Genomic DNA, 20,862 nt, shown 5'->3' with positions numbered 1-20,862 from the left:
TAAGGGCTTGTCTACTCGGGGAATTCTCATGGAGGTTAGTGCAAAATAGTTAGGGTGTAATTTGAACCATAATAACTGTTCCACACATATCCCTGTGTGGACATTTATTCTGCACTAAGGGGACCTGTTTGTGGTTTAGGTTATCCACTTCCAAAGTGGATTAACCTAAACCACCCAAAGGCACTCTTAGCACAGAATAAATGTGTCCACGCAGAGAGCTAGTGTGGAATTACTGTACAGCTCTAGTATTAGAGAGGTAGCCATGTTAATCTGTATCTTAGAGAACAAAGAGTAGTCTTGTGGCACCTTATAGACTAACAGATATTTTGGAGCATAAGCTTTCGTTGGCAAAGACCCGCTTCATCAGATGCATGAGTGGGGGGATAGTGTCAGAGGGGTATTTAAAGAGTGGGGTCCTAGTAAAACGGAGGGCCAGAGCTGACAAGGTCTATTCAGCAAGGTGGAAATGGCCCATTATGAATAGCTCTAGCTGTTACAAGATTTTTGCCCATGTAGAAAAGCCCATAGATATCATTGTCCTCTGGAGAGGGTGAAAGAAGGGAAAGAGAGAGAGCACTGGAAATGGGGCAGGCCTTGAAATGAGAACTTTCCAATATCCAGAAGTTTTTGGAAGGAATAGCCATTCTTACCGGCTCTGGTAGCCTCAGGCTAGACGTGATCTCTGCTTAGTTTCTTTTCAGAAACACTGAAAATAGATCTCTTGGCAAGCTATTTTATAAGGCTGTCTATTATTAATGCCTAATCCATTCAGCAGCAATATGGCACAGGTAAGTGAACTGTAGAGACAAGTCTTCCCTCAGAACTCCAGATCCAGAAATTTGACGCCAAACTTTTTATGTTGACTGTATCTCAAGAGAAAAATACCTGCTTTCCTTTGCGCAGCCTCTGCCAGTATACGTATTGACTCTAAGGTGGTAGGGATATGAAGTTCATCTGAATGCTGGTAGCTAATGTTGATTTGTCCTTTCACACAACACCACTCAAAGAACTAGAGAGGTGTCTTGGACCACTAAGTGTCAACTTTTTGCCATAATGTGCGTGTTCTCTGATGGGGTTGTTGGTCACGAAGGCAGCATTTGTTCATTTTCTGATTTTTTTTCATAGCTTTTAAAGAAATCAGACTATTCCCCCAAGTTATTTTTGTATTTCCCAGAAGACACATCAGGGTAGAAAACCCTGTGGAAATCCAGCTGTCATAGTGTGTTTGTGTGGGGAAGAGTGTGTTCAATATTATTTGTTTGCATTGTCATGGCATCAAGGAAGCCCACCATGACCCCACTGTGCTGTAAGAACAGAACAGAAAACAGCCCCTTTCTCTGTTTCACGGTGTATCTGAGTGCTCTCAATCAGTATGGGCAGCTGCCACCTCTACCAGATACCTGCCCAATAGAAGAGGCAAAAGAATTAATGGATTAATAGATCCATCTGAGCCACTATAAAAGATGAATATTAATTACTCTGATCCCCTAGAGGCATTGCTTTCTGTACTGTTTCCATAAGGCAGCCCCCAAATGAAGCCTTGGTAAAACATGTCCGCAGAGATTTTGCTAAAAATAATAATAAAAAGCCCACTTTCTCACAAAACCCCAAAATGACAAGGAGTTAAAAACCAGACGGCTCTGGCTTTAAGAGAGATAAAAACTGTTAGGGAATGGAAAAAAAAATTCCCACAGCCTGTTGTAGCAGCTGTAGCTTCAGATCGTGTGGAAAATGAAGGCAGATGATTCAATTTGGCCTGTGCCCCGAGTACATTTCCAAATGCTTCTGTGTGTGCGCAAGATAATGAACAAATATATTGAGATGGCACAAGATCAGTCCGCGTTTGCCGCTGTGTAAGCCATGGAGCTCCCAGTAGGAGCGAACTAGCTTTGCTAGGTTAATGGGGGTGAGGGTCGGAAAGCCCAGCACCTTTCAGAACAACTTAAGAAAAGAATTTGTCTCCTTTTGCCCCGCGCTCCCTGTGGCACTCAAACAGAGCTTCTGATAAATCAAAGTATATTTATTAATAACAAGCAGGGGCAACGTGCCCGTGATTTGAAAATAGGGGAACCAAATAAAAATGTGCTTTTCTATATTACATGGGAAAAGCATAAGTAAATGGAGACTGGACTGATCTATTATGATTAAAAAACAAGAGCTAGGAGCCAGCCCACTCATAATGGGAAAAAAAGTCCTTTAGTGGAGGGAAGATGCTATCCTGTCCAGGTGCATTTTTCCCCCCTCAGGAAAAGGAAGCATGAAAACAATAATAAAAAGGCAGGAGCAGTAAAGAAAAGTAGAACTGGAATATAATCAGAGCTAAAGGTATTGCTAGAATGAGTTATGGTATTTAATCATGGTACATGTTGTCCAGTGGCAAGAAAATCATAATTCTTGGCTCTGAATGCGGTTCGGGATTGGCTGTGAGCACCTGAAGCACACCGATGGATTTTTAGCTGGCCTTTCCTACCTATCCATCTACTTTCTTCGCTCTTTCTCCTGCCAAAACAGTCCCTGAACAGAAAGGGTTGTTTGGCGTTTCCTCGTATTCTGCAAGCTGGGGCTGTGGTTGAGGAGAACTGCACTTGAACTACAGAGATATTTGGTACCACTAACTGCCAACGTTTTACCATAATGTGCATGTTCTTTGATGGTCTGTGTGTCATAAAGAAGACAGCATTTCTCCATGTTCTGAGCAACACTGGGCTCTAAACAGTGGTGGGGACAAATTCTGCTTTCAGACTGACTTTCATGCCTTGATTGAGCAAACTATAACATGTAGACTTGAGTGTTTTGCAGAATATGGTTGGATTTAAACACATTTTTGACTTGGAACCTAGATGAGGGAAGAATTTGTCCCTTGGAAGAGATAAATTATTAATATGCTGGGAAGGATTATATTTTTATTGTGAATGTCGGTAAACATTAGTTTCACCTTACACACACAAACTAATGCAAAGTGTTTCTGTCACTATTGATTGAAATTTACAGGCTGACAAAGTGAAAAAATGATGTTTTGGAACTTAATGGAGTTTGATTTAACAATATTTATTCATACATTTTGGCATGGGGTATTGATTTGTTTCAACCGTTATAAAGCTGTAACTTTGAATCTAAGCAACTGTGGCCATTAAATAACTGATTCCCCCATAATTTCTACAACTGTGAAAATATAAATAGATTTAAAAAAAAGTTTAGAACCCTAAGTTTTTGTAACTGAACGTTTGAAATCAGGAACAATCTAAAAAAAGGTGAAAAATGTTATCTGTCAAAACTATAAAAAACCTAATATTGCCAAGCTGAATATTTTGCTAGTCTTTCAAGTGCTACTTGACTGCTTTTTGTTTTGCTAATATTGCCAAGTCTAACTATCAAATCTTGTAAGTTGCCCTCTTGTTTGCATTGCTGCTCTGTTTCAATTTATCTTTTCTAAAGGAACAGCGTCAATCTGAATTTTTAATTGCTGGCTAAAAAGAAGAGAGAATGTCCTAAAAGAGCACTCTTTCAAGATTATGACTTGATATTTAATGTTTTTGTGTTCTTCCTGCTCCCCTGATGATTAGAGTAGCGTTTGGGGCAAGCCCAAGATCAACACTGGTCCATGGGTACGTTGTTAGCTGCTGTCTTTAGTTTCCGTTTCAGCTTTGTTGCTGCTGTTGCTGGAAACACCGTATTGCAGGGCCTAGCGAATGCTTGCACCACCAGAAAAACGAAGGAAAAACTGGTATTTTCAAAGTGCTGCCAACAAACCAAAAAAATTCGTTTTGTTTTGTTTTGTTTTTCATGATAATTTTGGGGCCTTCCTGAAACAGTAGTAAGTATGGTATTTTTAGGTGAAACTGAAATTGTCACATTTTCTATGATGCATAAATTATCCTGAACTTCTTGACTTTTTGGTTTTGTTTACATTGTAAAAATACATAAAGTGGTTGATGTCTGTTTAAAAGACTGGCAATAGTGGATACCTCTGTAGGGCACATTAGCTTTTTCTTGCTGCCAGGTAACTAAATTACTTCTTGTGGCTAAATCGTACCAGTATGTGTTGGGGAAAGTCCAGGCTCAAATCCTGCTGAAGACCCATGAGATGAAACATAATAGGGTGACTTTGTAACATTTCGGGCTTCTGTAAGAAGATTGAATGGAGTCCTAGGGCTAGGGCCATTCAAATGGATGTTAGTTTGCAAAGCAAAGCTCAACTACAGGATACAGCCAGAGGGAGCTTTTCTAGTTGAAACAGCAACATCCAGAGAAACCGATTAAAACTCAAGCAGTCAAGCCAGGAACAACGCCAGAAACAAGCGTTTGACCAGTTCACTAATCTCCAGATCTGCAAGAAAGTGCCCGTGAAACTGATGCATCCATTTAGCAGAACAACTTGTCCTCCTCATTCAGTCCTGCATGTGGCTCATTAGGGTAATTACTGATGAATTAAAGCAGCTTGGCTCAGCACTCAGGCTGCGGGTGTGCGGGCTCCCCTGCTGGCAGGCAGCAGGTGTAAATGAACAAGATCTGTCAAAAAGGCTGATGACCCTCTTAATTCACAGCAGCAAAGGGGAACAGAGGTAGTACAGCAAGTGTAATAATTGATATTTACTTGGAAAGGTTAATAGCAGCAGTGATGCTTCTAATTTGTTTGCCCGTGCAAGACTTTCTCAGATCAAATTGTCTCAATTTGTTCCTCTGTGTAGGTGGAGTTTCTTTCCTTCAGAGTTTCTGCAGAAAAGGACCTGGGCATTACAGTGGAGGAGAAGCTGGACATTAATCAACAATGTGCCCTTGTAGCCAAGAAGGCTAATGGCATATTGGGCTGCATTAGAAGAAGCATTGCCTGCAGATCTAGGGGAGTGATTATTCCCCTTTATTCGACACTGTTGAGGCCACATCTGGCATATTGTGTCCAATTCTGGGCCTCCCCATTGCAAAAAAAATGTGGACACATTGGAGAGAGTCCAGCGGAGGGCGACAAAAATAATTGGGTGCTGGAGCACATGAATTATGAAGAAACGCGGAGGGATTTAGGCTTATTTAGTCTGCAGAAGAGAAGAGTGAGTGGGGATTTGATAGCAGTCTTCAAGCACCTGAAGGGCGATTATAAAGAGGCTGGTTTCAGTAGTGACAGATGTTGAGAATGAGGAGCAATGGTCTCAAGCTGCAGTGGGAGAGATCTAGACAAGATGTTAGGAAAAACTGTTTCATCAGGAAGGTGGTGGAGCACGGCAATAGGTTGCCTAGAGAGGTGTGGAATCTCCATCCCTACAGGTTTTTAAGTCCCATCTTGACAAAGCCCTGGCTGGGATGATTTAGTTGGGATTGGTCCTGCTTTGAGCTGGAGGTTGGACTTCATGACCTCCTGAGGTCTCTTCCAGCCCTTTTATTCTATTCCAGGGAAAAGGGGAGGGAAACAATGGGAATACAAAAGCTTGAGAAAGATTGGGTTCTCTTCAGTAACAGACTAGGTGGGATCGTTAACTGTAAACTTCTGGGGTCTCAATCTTATAACAAGTTTCTGGCGAACATCTGAGTTTGAAATTAAGGGACTAGAAACACTGGGAGTGGTGGACCCTCTCCTTTCTTTCTCTCACCCCACCTCCACTCTCAAACCGTGTGTTCTTCTTTGGACATGTCCATTATGCTGTAATCTCAAAAGTGAACAGCACCCTTGGTGGCGAAAAACAGTATTGTAGTCTCTAGATTAGTTCAGAAGTGGGCCCCAGTCAGGGAATAGCACCCTGCATGTTCCCTGGGAAGAAAGTGAGGCATTATAACTGCAACAGCACTAAGTGTTGAAGGAGGCATTGTACAGAATGTACTATAGCACTTTACTGTTGCATGTTTGTACTGAAACTCCTGGATGTTGCAGTGAAATGTCTGTTCCGAATGGTCTCCATGGGCATGGAGTGACAGAGCCATCAGAAGGTGCTAATGTATGGTGGTACCACCAGTGAACATCTCTGGCCAGTGAACTGCAGATTATGCAATGCAATTGCAGAAAGGGAAACAAGGGGATTTTATTGCCATTAAAAGTAACAATTTGTATGAACCAACATTTTAAATAGCTCAATTTAAATAGAAGCAGGCTGATATGAATAGAACCTATTAATAAATTAAACACTTCCTTCCACCCAGTATTTCACGAGGAAATTAAATGAATAATTTGTTAGGTGATCATCCCAGGAATTTGGCAGTGAATGACATTTCAGTTCTGTTCTTCCTCCTCTCCTGCCCTCCCCTTTACAGGCTTTGCAGAATGAAGTGCTGCTCATGTTATGGTTTGAGACATCATTCCTCTTACTTAGTGTCCTGGGTTCAAATGTAAACCAGCCGCATGTGAAAGGGGGATGAGAGTGGGAAGGGAACTAGCCAAGGACTTCAGTGACCTGTGTTCCATTTCGTCCTGTGCCAGACATTTATGCTCCTAATGGGATTTTCAAAAGTATCTGGGCGCCTAATAGTTATTGGAATCCAGGAAGTTTAGGTGCCTAGAGGCTTTGGAAAATCCCATTAGGAGCCTAAATACCTTAAAAATCTGGCCCATAAGCCTCTCAATGACTCAGTTGCCTATTTGTAAATGGAGGATAACAGCATTTCCCTACTTTGCAGGGATAAAAGCATACATTGTCAGGAAAAAAAACCTTGAAGCTTGTGAAATAATAGTAGTTTTTTTCAGGAATGAGTTGATCTGTCCCAGTACAGAACTGTAACTTATTTTATTATTCCATAAAGTTACTTCACGCTTGCTGGGGGAAGCCACAGAAACAGCTCACACAGTAAATTTAATTCCACATAAACAAGCAGTCTCGCTGTGCTAGGGAGGCAAGGGGGACTTTTCTTTTACTTGAGACCTTGGTGTAGCCCTAAAAAAGTAACAGGAGCTCAGTATGGGGTTGGGAGCAGTGTTCCCTTTAAGGTGAGCACTTGGGTGGCTCCCAGGAGAGATTCAGGTGCTGCCCGGCTGGTTAGCAGACTGCCCACCGCCATCCACAGTGGGCAGCATGGGTCTCTGTTGGTAGAGCACATCCATACACGCCTTGGTGCACATAACAAAATTTAAGCTGCCCATCAATGGAAAAAATGACAGGGAACCTTGTCAACTCTGGCCCTCCCCTTGCCTGGGACTCCCTCCTTTTCATAAGCCTATATTTAAACCCTCCTCTGGAACCCCCTACTCATGCGTCTGATGAAGTAGGTCTTGGCCCACAAAAGCTTATGCTACAAAATATTTGTTAGTCTATAAGGTGCCACAGGACTTCCTGTTGTTTTTGAGGATGCAGACTAACTCGGCTACCCCTCTGATACTTATAACATCGTATGTGTGTATTAATAATTTAGCACAGTTAGGAGTGTCTTCTATATTGAAGTGGTTCACCTGAATTGCAGTGCATTAGTAGTATACTATGTGGGAAATTTGTCTGTCGTCTTCCTGGTTGTAGATAGTTGGCCCTGCGAGTCTCACTTCCCTGAGTGCTAAATGTTGTTCCTTGAATATTAGCACCGAGGGATGCAGAAACAAGTGAGCAAGACACTCTTTAGAAAAGTCTCATGAACTCAAGATCATCTTTTCCGCACTGCAGTGAAATTAAAGGTGTGAAAACATTTGAAAAACTGCTTTTGGTGACCTCAGGAACAGGTGATGCAGCAATGCCTAAAATTATTTGTTCTTCATGTGCCCTCTAGATGAAGGTCCCTGCAAGCCGAAGTGGCAGAAATAGTGAAGAAGACAGCATCAGGGAGGCCACAAGCTCTCAACGGAGCAGTTCAAGGGATCGTCTCAGTGATGTAAGTACCAGACTCAAGCGCTACTTCGTTGCAGCAATTCCCGCTGCTGACACGGCTTTTCATAAATCTCGCTGAACAAATGTTGGCGTCCAGAGGTCACTGTGTAATAACTTTTTTTTGTGTCATGATTGAGTGTTATGGCATAAGTGGTTGAGCTGCCTTGCAAACACTATAATCATGGTGCAAATAATATGATAAGTGAAAGATCAGAGATGGGAAAACAAAATGGAATTGCAATTCCTGAGGGAAAGATGGCTTGGGGTTTCTTTTAAAAGAAGAAAAAAGTTGTGTGAAATGTTTTTCACAGCTGCTTTTGGTTTTAGCTTCTGCATAGAATTATGGTGGATGCAAAGCTGGCTCACCTATTGTTATGCTTTTTGCCTCTGAGAGATGAGGAACGTTTTTTTGAGTGGTTGTGGAGAGCTGCCTTTCTCTCAGGAAACTCAGCTCTACTTTGAGTGAAATGTTATGGTAAAACAAAAGTAAATGGTGCCTTCGTGTGTAAACACACAAATGGGCTTTTGAGTCACCAAGAAATCAATGGCAGTGCTGGGATAATTTTATGTGAAGGCTTTTTGTGTTAGCAATTAGCATTTTGCCTTCATTAAAACATGATTTTTTACTAATTAGGACCTTTCCCGTTAGGAGAGATTTAAATGAGGAGCAATAATCAAATGCTGGCACAAGCATGTCTGAAATATTAAATTTAACATTTCAATGGCAAGCCACAGAAATCCCAGAGTGAGCGGTTTTCATGTTGAGTTCTATTAATGTAAAATATGCTTCATAACTAAAACCTGTCACAGAAAACGGCTCACACCAGCCAAATTCAATTGGACAGTTAATTTAGCTTTAAAATTGAAAACACTACCTCTGCTTCAGGATGCAAAAGGAAGGAGGGGGGAGGGAAAAGCCTTTGATAAGCGTAATGTATTTGCCATTAAAGCTTTCAGATCCCGTTCTACAGGAGAGAAGGGAAAAAAAAAGAAAGGGGGGAAAATGGCTCCCACAAATGTGTTTAAAAGCTGAAAGTATTTATTAAAAATGTCAGCAGAAAAGTGCTGCTGGCAGATTAAAGCGGGATTCGGCTTGACAGCTCTGACAGGGAAATGTGACGGGGGAAAATTCTCTCTACATGTTTTGAGTGTGATGGGGGTGCTGTAAACAGCCTACATGGTGGGAGGAAGAAAGAAAAAATAAAAGCTGTCCCTGTGATCTGCTTCTCTGGGAGAGAATTTGAGTACGCTGAAGAGGAAGGAGTGGGAAACCAGTGTTCCCTGTAAGCTGAGAGTGTGGGTGGGCCACCCAGGATTCAGGTGCCTCCCAGGTGATTAGCAGAACACCCACAGCCACCAGAATATGTTTCTACTGGGGGTGCACATCCACACGTGCCTCGATGCACATCACAAAATTTATTCTGCCCATGGATGGAAAAATTAGAAGGAACTTTGCTTAGGAGCCAGAACATCTTTCTGTGTGTGTGTTGTGTTTGACTGTATGGCTATGTCTCCACTAGCCCCCACCTTTCGAAAGAGGGATGCTAATGGGACACTTCAGCAGATATTAATGAGGCACTGCCATGAATATGCAGCACCTCATTAGCATAATGCTGGCCATGGCAATTCAAAAGTGCCACTTTCGAATCATGTGCTGCCCATGTAGATGGGGGCCTTTCGAAAGGACCCCCCAGTCTTTGAAAGCCCCTTATTCCTAAAACCAAATAGGAATAAGAGGCTTTCGAAGACTAGGGGGTCCTTTCGAAAGGCCCCCGTCTACATGGGCGGCACACAATTCAAAGGCTCCACTTGTGAATTGCCGCAGCCGGCATTAGGCTAATGAGGCGCTGCATCTGCCGAAGTGTCTCATTAGCATCCCCCTTTTGAAAGGCGGGGCTAGTGTAGACATAGCCCATACGTTTTTAATTTTGTGAATTTCTTCCTCAGATCACTCTTGACAGGTATGTGACTTGCGTAGAGCTGGGGGGAAAAAGAATAAAAGATTTAGACCTGTCACTTGGTTTGAATAGTTTAGGTCAAAGTATTCAGATGGGACCCACAGAATTTTTTAAGCCAACTGATCAGCTTGTGTCATAGGTTCTTGGAGGAGTTTGTAACATGGTGGAGGGGAAGAGAGGCATTTGCACCCTCCACCCACCTGAGAGCTTAAAGGACTTGAACTTAATTGACTTTTATTGGGTACCTAACTCCATAGCCTCCTCCAAGGGAGTTATTTATCCTAGGAATTCAGTGTGGTTTGGGTACCCAAGACTTCCAGCCACATGCCCATGGGCTGGAGTACACAGGAGTGCCCGCGCAATGTCACTGTCATGATCTAGCGACTCATTATAAATAATGGAATTTTTCTAGTTAGTGACCAATGACACTAATGAAGAATGAGGTTTATGAATTACCAAATGCACTTTTTACATGATGTGATTAGAGCAATGAGTTTTCGTTTACTTTTCACAACAGTCCATCACAAAGTAATACAGGCTGAACCTCTCTGGTCAAGCACCCTCGGGACCTGACTGGTGCCAAATGAGAGAATTTGCTGGACCATGGGAGGTCAATATTGTCTAGGAATATTACCAACTCTTCCACTGCTCACTGGGCTCTCAGAAGACTTTTAGGGGTAAATTACAACTAAATAACCACACAGAACACTGACAGCCAGAACTGCTGGCTGGAAACAAACTTTATGGAATCACAGGAAGTTTGGCTACACCCATGACAAGTGGTCATCCGGCTAACTAAAATCATGCTGGATTATGGAGATTGACAGACAAGAGATTTCTGGACTGGGGAGGTTCAACCTGTAAGAGTGTGGTAGCCTTTGTAGTGACAGTTACAAAGTAAGTCTTCAAAGGTAGCTGTGTTGCAATCTGCAGAGAAGTGGGGAAAAGTACCCAAGATTTTCTTGTGCATAGGGTCAGGAGTGTGGATTAGCATAGGATTCTACTGTCCATCTTGTAAGGCCCTTATGTGGCTGTATAGATGCATCTCCTGGCATACCATTCACATGGATGGCACACAATTGAAATGACTTGACCCCTCATGTGTGGCACTCATAGGATTAATACCCCATCATGCACTAAAGATGTTAAGGGGAACGGCTTTATTCCCCACCCTTCTGCTGTTGTGATCACTGAGGGATTACAAATTAAGGGTCTGAAAACCAATTATCCTAGTGTGGTTTCTTTTTCTTGGTGTGTCATATTGCTGGCTCAGTCTGTCTAGCTGTCCTGTTATTCCTCAGTGGCTGTGGCCACACTAGCAACAGATGTCGAAAGGGGTAATCCCGATCTGTCACTTCAAAATGAGTCATTTTGAAATTAAGCGACTATACACAAAACGCGGATTGCCTTTGCAATCCGCAACATTGAAGAGACTGCCCCCCCCGCCCCCGGTCCTTGCAAAAGGGGGCAGCTACACAGCCCAGAGTCTCCTTTTGAAATAACAGGGTAGGAAATGGAGAGGGAAGGGTCAAATGGCTGGCAAGCCCTTCCTGGAGCAAGGGCCACCCACCCCCCATGCACATCCAGAGGACTCAGGCTGCTTGCAGCACGCGACGTCCAGCTGAGCACCTGTGGAGCCTTACTCAGCCTCAACACCGCACCCTGGCATGGACCCGCAGCACTTCACAGACGGGGATGTCCTGGACGTCATGTCCAGCCTGATGGCCATCCTGGCAGCATGCCACTTCAGGCTCCGTGCTGCCCACCACATGGCTGGTCTCCTGCAGGCCCCCCACCACCATGGTGAGTCTGGAGCACCCCCTTACCCAAGCTCGCCGTCACCTCTGGCGGTACCCCTCCAGCCAGGAACAGTGGGACAACATTGTCCTGGAGGACTGAGACAATGAGCGGTGCCTCCGCAATTTTGAGATGACCTGGGCCACCTTCATGGAGCTGTGCCAATGGATGGCGCAAGCATTCTGCCACCAGGACACCCGCGTGCGGCCTGTGCTCCCCCTGGAGAAAAGAGTGGCCATCGCCATGTGGAAGCTGGCCACCTCGGACAGCAGCTGCTTGGTCAGTCACCAGTTAGGGTGGGGAAGGCCACCATCAGGGTCATCCTTCTAGAGGTAAGGCAGCTGGGGTTATGCACCTATGGTGGGGCCCAGGAAGGGCGTCCCGGGGACGGCGGGGGCCCTACATGCCACCACATGTTCCCATGCCCTCCACCCTGTGCAGGTCATCAGTGCCATTAACCAGATCCTCCTGTGCCAGCTCATCCACCTGGGGGATGAGGACCCAGCCAGGTACCAGCAGCTGGGATTCCCCAACTGTATCGGTGCATGGACAGCACCCACTTTGCCATCCAGGCCCCACCACACAGCCACAGACAATACATAAATTGGAAGGGCTGCCATTCTGTCATCCTCCAGGGCCTTGTGGATGCCCAAGGACAGTGTACAGACATTTGCTTTGGCTGGCTGGGCATGGCCCATGATACCTGCGTCCTGCAGAACTCATAGCACGGGTGCAGAATGGCTGAGGGCACCTACGTTCCCCCTCGGGAGCTCCCGGTGGGGGACATGACTAGGCCCCCAGGCATTGTCACTGATGCGGCTTACCTCCTCCAAGCCTGGCTAGTGCACCCCTACACAGGCTACACCAACGGGAGCCAGGACCGCTACAACGCTTGGCTCATCGTGGCCAGGAACATGGCAGAGAGGGCGTTCGGGTGTCTGACGGCATGCTTCAGGTGCCTGCTGATGTGCCTGGAGGGGGGTCTCCCCAGCATGCCCACAGTCATGGGTGCATGCTGTGCTCTCCACAGTCTCATGGAGAGCAAGCCCGAGCTCTTCATGGCATGCTGGGCAGCTGAGGCTGTGCCACGGTATGACCAGCCAGGTGCAGTCCCATGCCACCAGATGCACAGGGACAGTGTGTGGGTGTGGGAGGCCCTCCTGGAGGCCTTATCCTGGGGACCTCCGTGACACGGCCCTGGCTTGCACTGTGCAACACCCCCTGCACACCCACACCCACCTCTGCCCCACCAGCACCCCCGCCCACATAAACATCCCTTACCATGCCCACCCGATACACCACATGGACACTGACCAATAAAGTTAATGTTGATTTTTTCAAACCCCAGAATGCCTCCAGCTGTTTACAAGGGGGGGTGGGTAGACGGGTGAACTCTGTACTGGGGGACCTGGGGGTGAACTGTTTACAAGGGGGATGGTGGGTGAACTGTTTACAAAGTGGGGGGGGGGGCTCACTCATCCATAGGGGTGGGGGGACGGGAGCAATGGCGGCCCTTGGAGCCACAATCACCCCAGGTCTGGGGCTCCCGCGGGGCTGGGATGGTTCTGAGAGCACTGGTAGGTAGGCCCATAGCCACTGCAAGAGTTCCTCCTTCTCAGCTGCATTCATGCCAGTTGGGAGCAGGGCAGCAGGAGGGACAGAGGCAGGGGGGCTGGGGGCTGCAGGAAAGGCCATCTGTGGAGCAGGCGGCTGGGCCAGGCAGTTGGTGACCGCCTGAGTTAGAGTATCAAGGTACTCTGAGACTCAGTCCCAGACCACCTGCTCCATGGAGAGCCATTCCTGCAGCAGGTGGTATTGCTTCCACCACGCGGCTGTGTGGGCTGCTGCTAAGTCATCGGCCTGGCTGCAGCAGCGAGCCTGCCTGGCATGGTGCCTGGTCCTTCCCCCTGACCAGCCACTGCAGGGCCCTCTGGCACGTCAAGGAGGCTGGGGTGGTCCACAGACGTCGAGACAGTGAAGACATAAGGGGAGAGGGCAGCGCCCTGTCAGTCATGCGACCAAGTACCATGGGCTGGTGGCCATGTCCCCATTGCCGTCTCTCCCTGCCTGTGGAGAGGGGCAGCCCTGGGGGGCTCAGCCGCTGTGGGATCTGTCTACTCTGGGCTGTTGGCAGGGCTGGTTTTCCCCAGGCCCCTAGCCACATGCCCCGCGTGGCTGTCCATGGCCCCCCGCATGCAGGCCTCTTCCTGACGGTGACCAGGGCTGTCCCCTTGATCGCTGGTCATGTGCCTGGGCCTGTGCCAGCAGTGGCAGGGACCTCCCTCCCCGCATGCCCTGGGTGCCCCACACTCCCTCCTGCCTGAGGATGCCTTGGTGGGTTTGGGGGAGGTCTGGGTGGAGGTGGCCCAGCTTGTACCCTCCAATAGTGCGGCAATGTATAGGGTTCCCTCACTCCCACCCTCACCACCATCAGCCGGCGGCTCTGGGCATGGGTTTGTTGGTGCTACGGAAGGTCCCGGCTCTGGCTCCTCACCCTGCCCCTCCTGTTTGGCCATGTTGAGGATCCCTTCTGGTGGTCCAGCCTTCCTGAGGCCGAGGAGCTGGTGCATGTTGTCGTAGTCGGGATAGGTAGCAGGCGCTTCCCCTGACCGCCTGGCTGAGTCCCTCGCCTTCACATACCCCTGGCGCAGCTCCTTGACTTTTGACCGCACCTGGTCAGGGGTCCAGGCAGGGGGTGGCCCCTTGTGGCTGGGGTCTTGGCCAGCCAGGCAAAGGCAGTTGCATTCTGCTTCTGCCTCTCCATCTTCAGCAGTGCATCCTCATCAGCCGGCCAGCGGGTCCTGGATCTCAGCCTCTAGCCACAGGGTGCCCCTCCTCTTTGGGAGCTGCCAGGGGTCCTGGGACCCCTGCCTCCTGGTGTCTTGGGATCCCTGGGCCTCCAAGGGCTCCTTTCTGCTGGCCATGACTCTGCCTGGATGGATTCCTGCTGTTCTGGGGGTGCTGGAGAGTGTGCAGCTGTAAGCACATGCTCCCATGGCTGCCAGCACACTCCCAACTTCCTGCACAGGGTTTCTGTGTCCCTGCAGCTTTAAGGCAGCCGGAACTGACAGCCATAGACGCTGGCTGCTGGCTCTGTGCTCTGGGGAGGGGCTGGGTCCGTGGAGGACTTGTGTTTTTGAAATGGCAGCCAGGGGAACGGCTACACACATTTCCTTTCGAAATTGACATCAAAATGGGGCGTTGTTCCCGAGAGGGGGGTGGAACCATGCTTTCGAAATGACCGCCTTCTTATTTCGAAACGAGCGATTTGTGTGCAGTCGCTCTGCTGCTCATTTCGAAATCGCCCCTCATTTTAGAAATCGCTTTTGAAATTACTTGCTATTGTGACCACAGCCTGTGTGTATGGGCTGAAAACAATCTTGTGATGCTGCTTCGTGCTGCCACCTCTGCCCCTACTAACTTGGGGCAGCAACCAGAGTAAATGAAGCAGGGACTGGCTGCTTTGGCTGCTATATTGTGGCACAGCAGGTGTGCAAAGGGGATGTATGCATTCAGGTTTCTGCTATAATACTCACTATGGCAGCTTTGGGAGAGCTGTGGGGCTGTGCCGCACATCCCTTTGTGGCTTTCCTTGGCTGCTCTTCTCACTTCATTGCAGTTCTGCATTCAGGAGGTGCTATTAGCAGCAACTTAATTTCTCTGTATGAATTGTTTCTTGAGATGACTTATTTAATGGGGTGCCAGTATGTTGTGTTTTATTTACATGAAAGCCTGTTTTTAGTCTCTGATGAACCATGAAGGCAAGAGGGCAGCCTGGTCTGTCATGAAATAATTGCACCCTAATGGAAACTGAAGTGAAGTGATTGAGTTTCTCACACATACAGACACCCATGTCTCTGTTCTCACTCACTCTGCTTAGCTCAGTCAAATCACCTCATGGGAAAGAGAATTGAAGTTTTATAATATAACAATAATATTCTGTTGTACAGTGCATCTTTCCAGAAGTAACTTGGAGAGCTGTTTATGGGAAAAATGTATATTTTGACCTAGTGAAATCATCTCTGACTGCAAAGTTTTGATTTGTTGGGGCTGATTTCTCAATTGATATGATAAGCCTATTGTAGGAGAATGAAGACATTTTAACCAGGCTTTGCACAATAAATAATTCTTATTTAAAGGGGTGGGAAAGGATGAGAATTTACACTGGTTTATACTCTCCGTGCTCAATGGTAAATTCCCTTTTAATTTATTACAAAGCCAAGGTCTCTGCAACACATGTTCTTGGTATCCAATCACGTTCCTTTACAACCAACACATAGAAAACAGCTTTTTTCCAAAACAGGATTTTTTTTCTGCTATCTTTCATGGTGAGGTAATTGAAAGTTACCAAAGAACTGAGAGACAAGTAAGTCCCAGTGCTGCTTGTGTTGACCCAAGTAAAACTTGGGTAAAAAGCAGGTGGGAGGTGTGGGAGATTTTGCTTCCCCTTTCCTTCCTGTAATTGTCCTAATCTTTTCTGATGTCCCAAACAGTGTAAAAAATCCACACAGACCCTTGTATAATGGCTTTTAAAAAGGTTTTATCTTTTTCTTGACCCATCAGCTTAAGAACTGCCTGCGTTTTAATGGATTTTCTCCCTCACTAAATTGAATGGATTGTCCCTCATTATCATTTAAATAGAACCCTCACTCCCTGTGAATGTGGAAAATTTGAATGTGGTGATAATTTGAAATATTCGGAACGTGGGGGAAGGAGAGGCGGAGGCAGCAGAGTACAGAATTGCTGAATGTAATTGTCATGGATTCTCAAATTTTGTTGCCACGAGATGGGAAAATAGACTAATAATTGTCTTCCAACCCTAGTAGAATAGTTGCCCTAGTTAGCTGACGCTAACACTCTAATTGTCATGGGGGCACCTAGATGAATGAGGACGTATGCAGGGCACAGCAAAGGCTAAATTGAGTGATATACTAAGGCAAAGAGCAAATTGGCAATTATTGGCCCAGCTGAAAAGGTTGGCAGGTGTGCTGCTTTCTCATGAGCCCTTAGGGGGGAATTGGAAATATAAAATATCGACCATAAATACTAGCTGATTAGGAAATATGTTGCAAGAGATGCTGGCCACTTAAAGACAAAACTCTCTTTTTTTTCCAAGAGACTTCCTTTAGGCTGTGCACAAAAATACAAGCATGTCTAGTAAGTCCTTTGGGGCTTTTCTCCCAGCTACCCTCTTTGGTTTTCTGGTGCTGAAAGTCATAAGTTGTGTTGGAAGAGACCTCAGGATAGTGAGTCCATCAAAATGTTTCTACATTGTAACAAGAAAAGAGAAAGCCCTTTTTCAGAAAAGTAGAGATGCTGAGGGTTTCTCCCACTTCCTGAAATATTTATGGACCAGTGTTTAACATATTGCATAGTCTAGATGTGAAATCCTCTCACCAGCAGAGCTGTACAATGAAGCCCCAGTGATATATTTTTTTCTGCTGCACGTGCATTGTCAACTTTTCTTCTTTGTGTTCCACCAGACTTATGTTTTTCTCACCTTCTTGTTCTTACACTTTGTACTACTGGGGCACATGGGTGAAAGCCACTGCAGGTGTAAAAGCCACTGCAGGTGTAAAAGACAGGTCAATGCTTTATCCCACATATATTGGGAATGCCTAAGACTGCAGTCCCATTCCCAGGACAATGATCAAACATCAGAAGTAAAAATGAGTCCTGTGGTCTCCACCCTTATTTGTCCACTTCACAAAACCACCACTTAGTTTGGCATACGTTAGCTCACAATCTTAGGTCAGGATGGAGGAAGGGATTTGGAGGTGATGTAGCAAAGTTTGTTTGCAGGTGAGGAATAAGATGTTTTCATAGTGCTCTTTGGGGCTCAGGAGTGGAATAGTGACGGTAAATTCAGAGCCTTAGACTCCCAATATTTAGCCTGTAAGCTTTTGGGGGTAGATGTTCTTCCAGATTTCACATGTACATAGCAGCTAACACAATGGTACAGTCCTGAATGGGGTTACTAGATGCTGTTATGAGACAGATAAACAGTGCTAGTTGTAATTTAGTAGCAGGAGGCATTGCAAGTCAAGTTGGAGGCACATTCAAGCTCAGGTGTGAGGCAGAGGCTTCGTCTACACTAGGTTGGTAAGTTGATTTCAGATATGCAAATCTAGCTATGGCAATTGCATAGCTAGAATCAACATATCTGAAATCGACTTACCTGACTGTCCTCAGTGAGGGTGGTTGATGGGAGTGTTTCTCCCATCGATCTCCCTTCCTCCTCGTGATAGTGAGGAGTACAGGGGTTGACTGCTGACCCCGACAGATTGATTTTGCATGTCTCCACCAGATGTGCAAAATCAAACTCCAGAAGATCGACTCTAACCAGGTCTATCTTCACGGAAATGTAGACGTGGCCTGAGGAGTGGCTAGTAGAAGACAGTTCCAATCAGGAATTGGATGTGCTAACAAAGCTTGGGTGCAAGGACAGGAATGACAGAAAGTATTATCAGTTGAAGCAGAAGTATGTTTGCTGAGTTGTGTATAGAAATGTGCCTAGCACTTGAAAGTAAAAACTAGCATCCTCATGTTTTCTTGATTGACAACTGATGTGAACCCAGAGGAGGAGGAACTGTGATGAGGTGGCTGCACACACACATGCGTACTGACCACAGCCTGTCTGTGGATAATGGTAATGAGAGAACCAATTTAGAAGCCCGGAACAGTGACTGTACACTGAGCAGAGACCTGCTGACAGAGCTATAGACAGGAGAATAGTAAAGGAGGAACAAGATTTAGGAGGGGTGAAAGCAAGGTCATGAAAATTAAGGAGGATTTGGCTGAATTGGGAGGTAGGAGGCGAATGGGCAAAGTCTTGATATTCTTAGGAGCAAGGGAAGTGTCATCCTACAAAGTTAGCCCGAGTCTGGGAAATGAGAATTTCTGAAGCGTGGTCACAGTTCTTCTGCAGACTTCCCCATGGCCTAGACCAAGTCACCTTGGGCCTGATTTATAGATGGGCTGAACATCCAAGAATGTGCTACACTACAAAAAAAAAAAACAAAACAAACATGGTGTCAACTGCTCAGGCTTGCGAGGCTTGGGCTAAAAATAACCTAGTAGACATTCCCACTTGGACAGAGCCCAGGCTCTGAGACTCTCCCAATAAGCCCCAATCAAAAGACCTGGGCTCTGAGTCTTGGTACTGTAGGATTTTCTTTGAAGTGTAGACAGACCTGATAGGACCATAGTAACAGAGAGGCAGCCATGTTAGTCTGTAGTCTAACAAAACAAATCAGCAGTCATGTGGCACTTTAAAGTGCTACTCGACTGCTGATTTGTCCTGATAGCTGCAGTTGAACTCAGTGATGGTTGTGGAGTGCTGAGAACCCAGGTCTCTCTGCTGAAGGTTCCGCACGTGTGAAATGGGGAAAGCGCATTTTAGTCACTGGCTTTACAGGGTGATGTGAGGGATTGGATGAATTATATTTCTGGGCATAGAGCTCTTTGAATACTCAGGACCCCATAAATGATGAGACTGTGTAATAGTAAATCCGGGGTATTTACTTTTGCTCTTTGGTTGTTGGCCCTTTAAAAAAGGTGAGTTAAGATTTTTATGTAATGAATTGTTTCTAGGTGTTGATGCTCCAAATAAAATCTCAAACATCGCAAAACTTGTGTTTAAATTGTTGACACTTGGTATCCAAGCTGAACCTGTAGTGCGATTTGTAGTCTCCTAAGTGGAATATGGAGGAAGGGGCCAAGGAGGGAAAAGTTTTGTAGGCAGCACCAAAAAACAAGTTTGTTTGCACAGGTTGTGAATACCAGTTGCAGCTGTAGAATCGCTAAACAGTTCCCTCAATAAAAAGCAGTTTATTTTTAGAAACAGTTATAGTCATCTCAGATGATTAGCCATAATGCAGTATAGAAAATAAGTTCACCCACCAGGGATCCAAGTTTTCCTGTGATTACAAAACCAAAATTCTTCCATTTTTAAAAAAAATTACACTTTTCTGCAATTAAAATGATACATCACCTTTAGTTTCCCTAGATAGTATATCTACGCCTACACTAGAGAGTTTTGCTGACAAAACTGAGGTTTTGTCAACAAAACTCACAACGCGTCTGCACTAAAATTGTTTTCTGTTGACAATAAATCAACAGAATGTTGCACTTTTGTTGACAGCCTTCTTCCTCTCCCTCATGAGGCAGAACACCTTTCCTGTCAGAATTTGTCGACAAAAAGCCGTGTGGATATTCTGGGGGCCCTTTGTTATGGGGACCATGTCTGCTGTGCTTCCGGTTGGCCGTTTTGTAGAGAGAGTGTCCGGGCAGTCTTTCTGCGCTCTGTTGACAGAGTGGATCGCTTTTTCTGTCCGCTTTGCCGTTCGGTCACAATCTGTTGAGAGAAGTTTTGTCTTCCAACAGTAACCTCTGTCAACAGATCACTCTAGTGTAGATGTAGCCTATACCTACAGATATATCTATAGATATAGATATAGATATATATCAGTTGAACTGAGTGGTGTATTTGTAAGCTGAAACATAGAGCTCTACCATTAAGGGCTGACAGCACAACTGCCCATTGTCCAGATTATCTGACTTTTTGGTTAACCGATCTGGCCCTGCACACAGTTTGATTGGATAGCTGGCATTCCACAGTATGATTTTATTTTTTCACAGAGAGTAAAAACTAAAGAGACTCTGTAAAAACACAAAGTCCATGTTTTTTTCCCCTGGCAAATGGATTTTCTGGGAGCCCTGACCATTACTGGTTATCCGTTCTCTTCCCGTGTTGTTTCTGTGGCAGCTAGGGCTGTCTTTCATCAGAAGTTCTTTCCCTCCTTCCCCATACTGGCTGGCCAGGCCAGTTAGAGATGTTTGGAACTTAAATAATTTTGTGTCCAATAACAAACCCTTTTAGTTTTTAAGTATTGCAGATGTTAACATCTCTTTTTTTTTTATGTAGCATATAAGATAGGAAAATAAGGGAGGGAAGTTTTACATAACATCCCAAAAACACATTGTGCTGTGGTTATCCAGGCAGGTCCTGGTTTCTAATCTGAATAAATACTAGACGCACTGTCTGACGTTTGTCAAGTCAGTTGACCTCATTGCATTAGCACAGAAAGCGGTGTAACTAATTGCACAAAGATGCTCCTAGTTAAACTATAGGCTTATTCCCAGCCTCTGTTATCCCCTCCCTCCAGTCCAAAGAGTGGGAAGCTGGTTTCATAAGGCTCATCCTGGGGAATAGAAATACTAGATCCCACCGGTATTGAAAGGCTGAACTAGCACAATGGTGACTGAGAGTGTTGTAAATGCCTGGGATGGACAAATAGAAAATTTTATCTGCTTGTATCTCAACTCTCTTTCTG

At 45.6% G+C, this 20,862-nt stretch overlaps 1 protein-coding gene across 11 annotated transcripts in view; it reads left to right on the top strand.

Moving 5' to 3' along the window:
- Positions 1-20,862, top strand: part of FBRSL1 (fibrosin like 1) — an 866,837-nt gene that overhangs the window by 400,197 nt on the left and 445,778 nt on the right. For all 11 annotated transcript variants that reach the window (XM_075012787.1, XM_075012779.1, XM_075012788.1 and 8 more), the window contains exon 3: positions 7,675-7,776. In XM_075012787.1, coding sequence (XP_074868888.1) covers positions 7,675-7,776 — 102 coding nt within the window. The remainder of the gene's footprint in view (positions 1-7,674; positions 7,777-20,862) is intronic.

The sequence above is a fragment of the Carettochelys insculpta genome, chromosome 18 (genome assembly GCF_033958435.1).
Source record: "Carettochelys insculpta isolate YL-2023 chromosome 18, ASM3395843v1, whole genome shotgun sequence".
Taxonomy (NCBI): Eukaryota; Metazoa; Chordata; order Testudines; family Carettochelyidae; genus Carettochelys; species Carettochelys insculpta.
The sequence above is the reverse complement of the archived record's forward strand: the minus strand, read 5'-3'. Positions and strand labels throughout refer to the sequence as shown.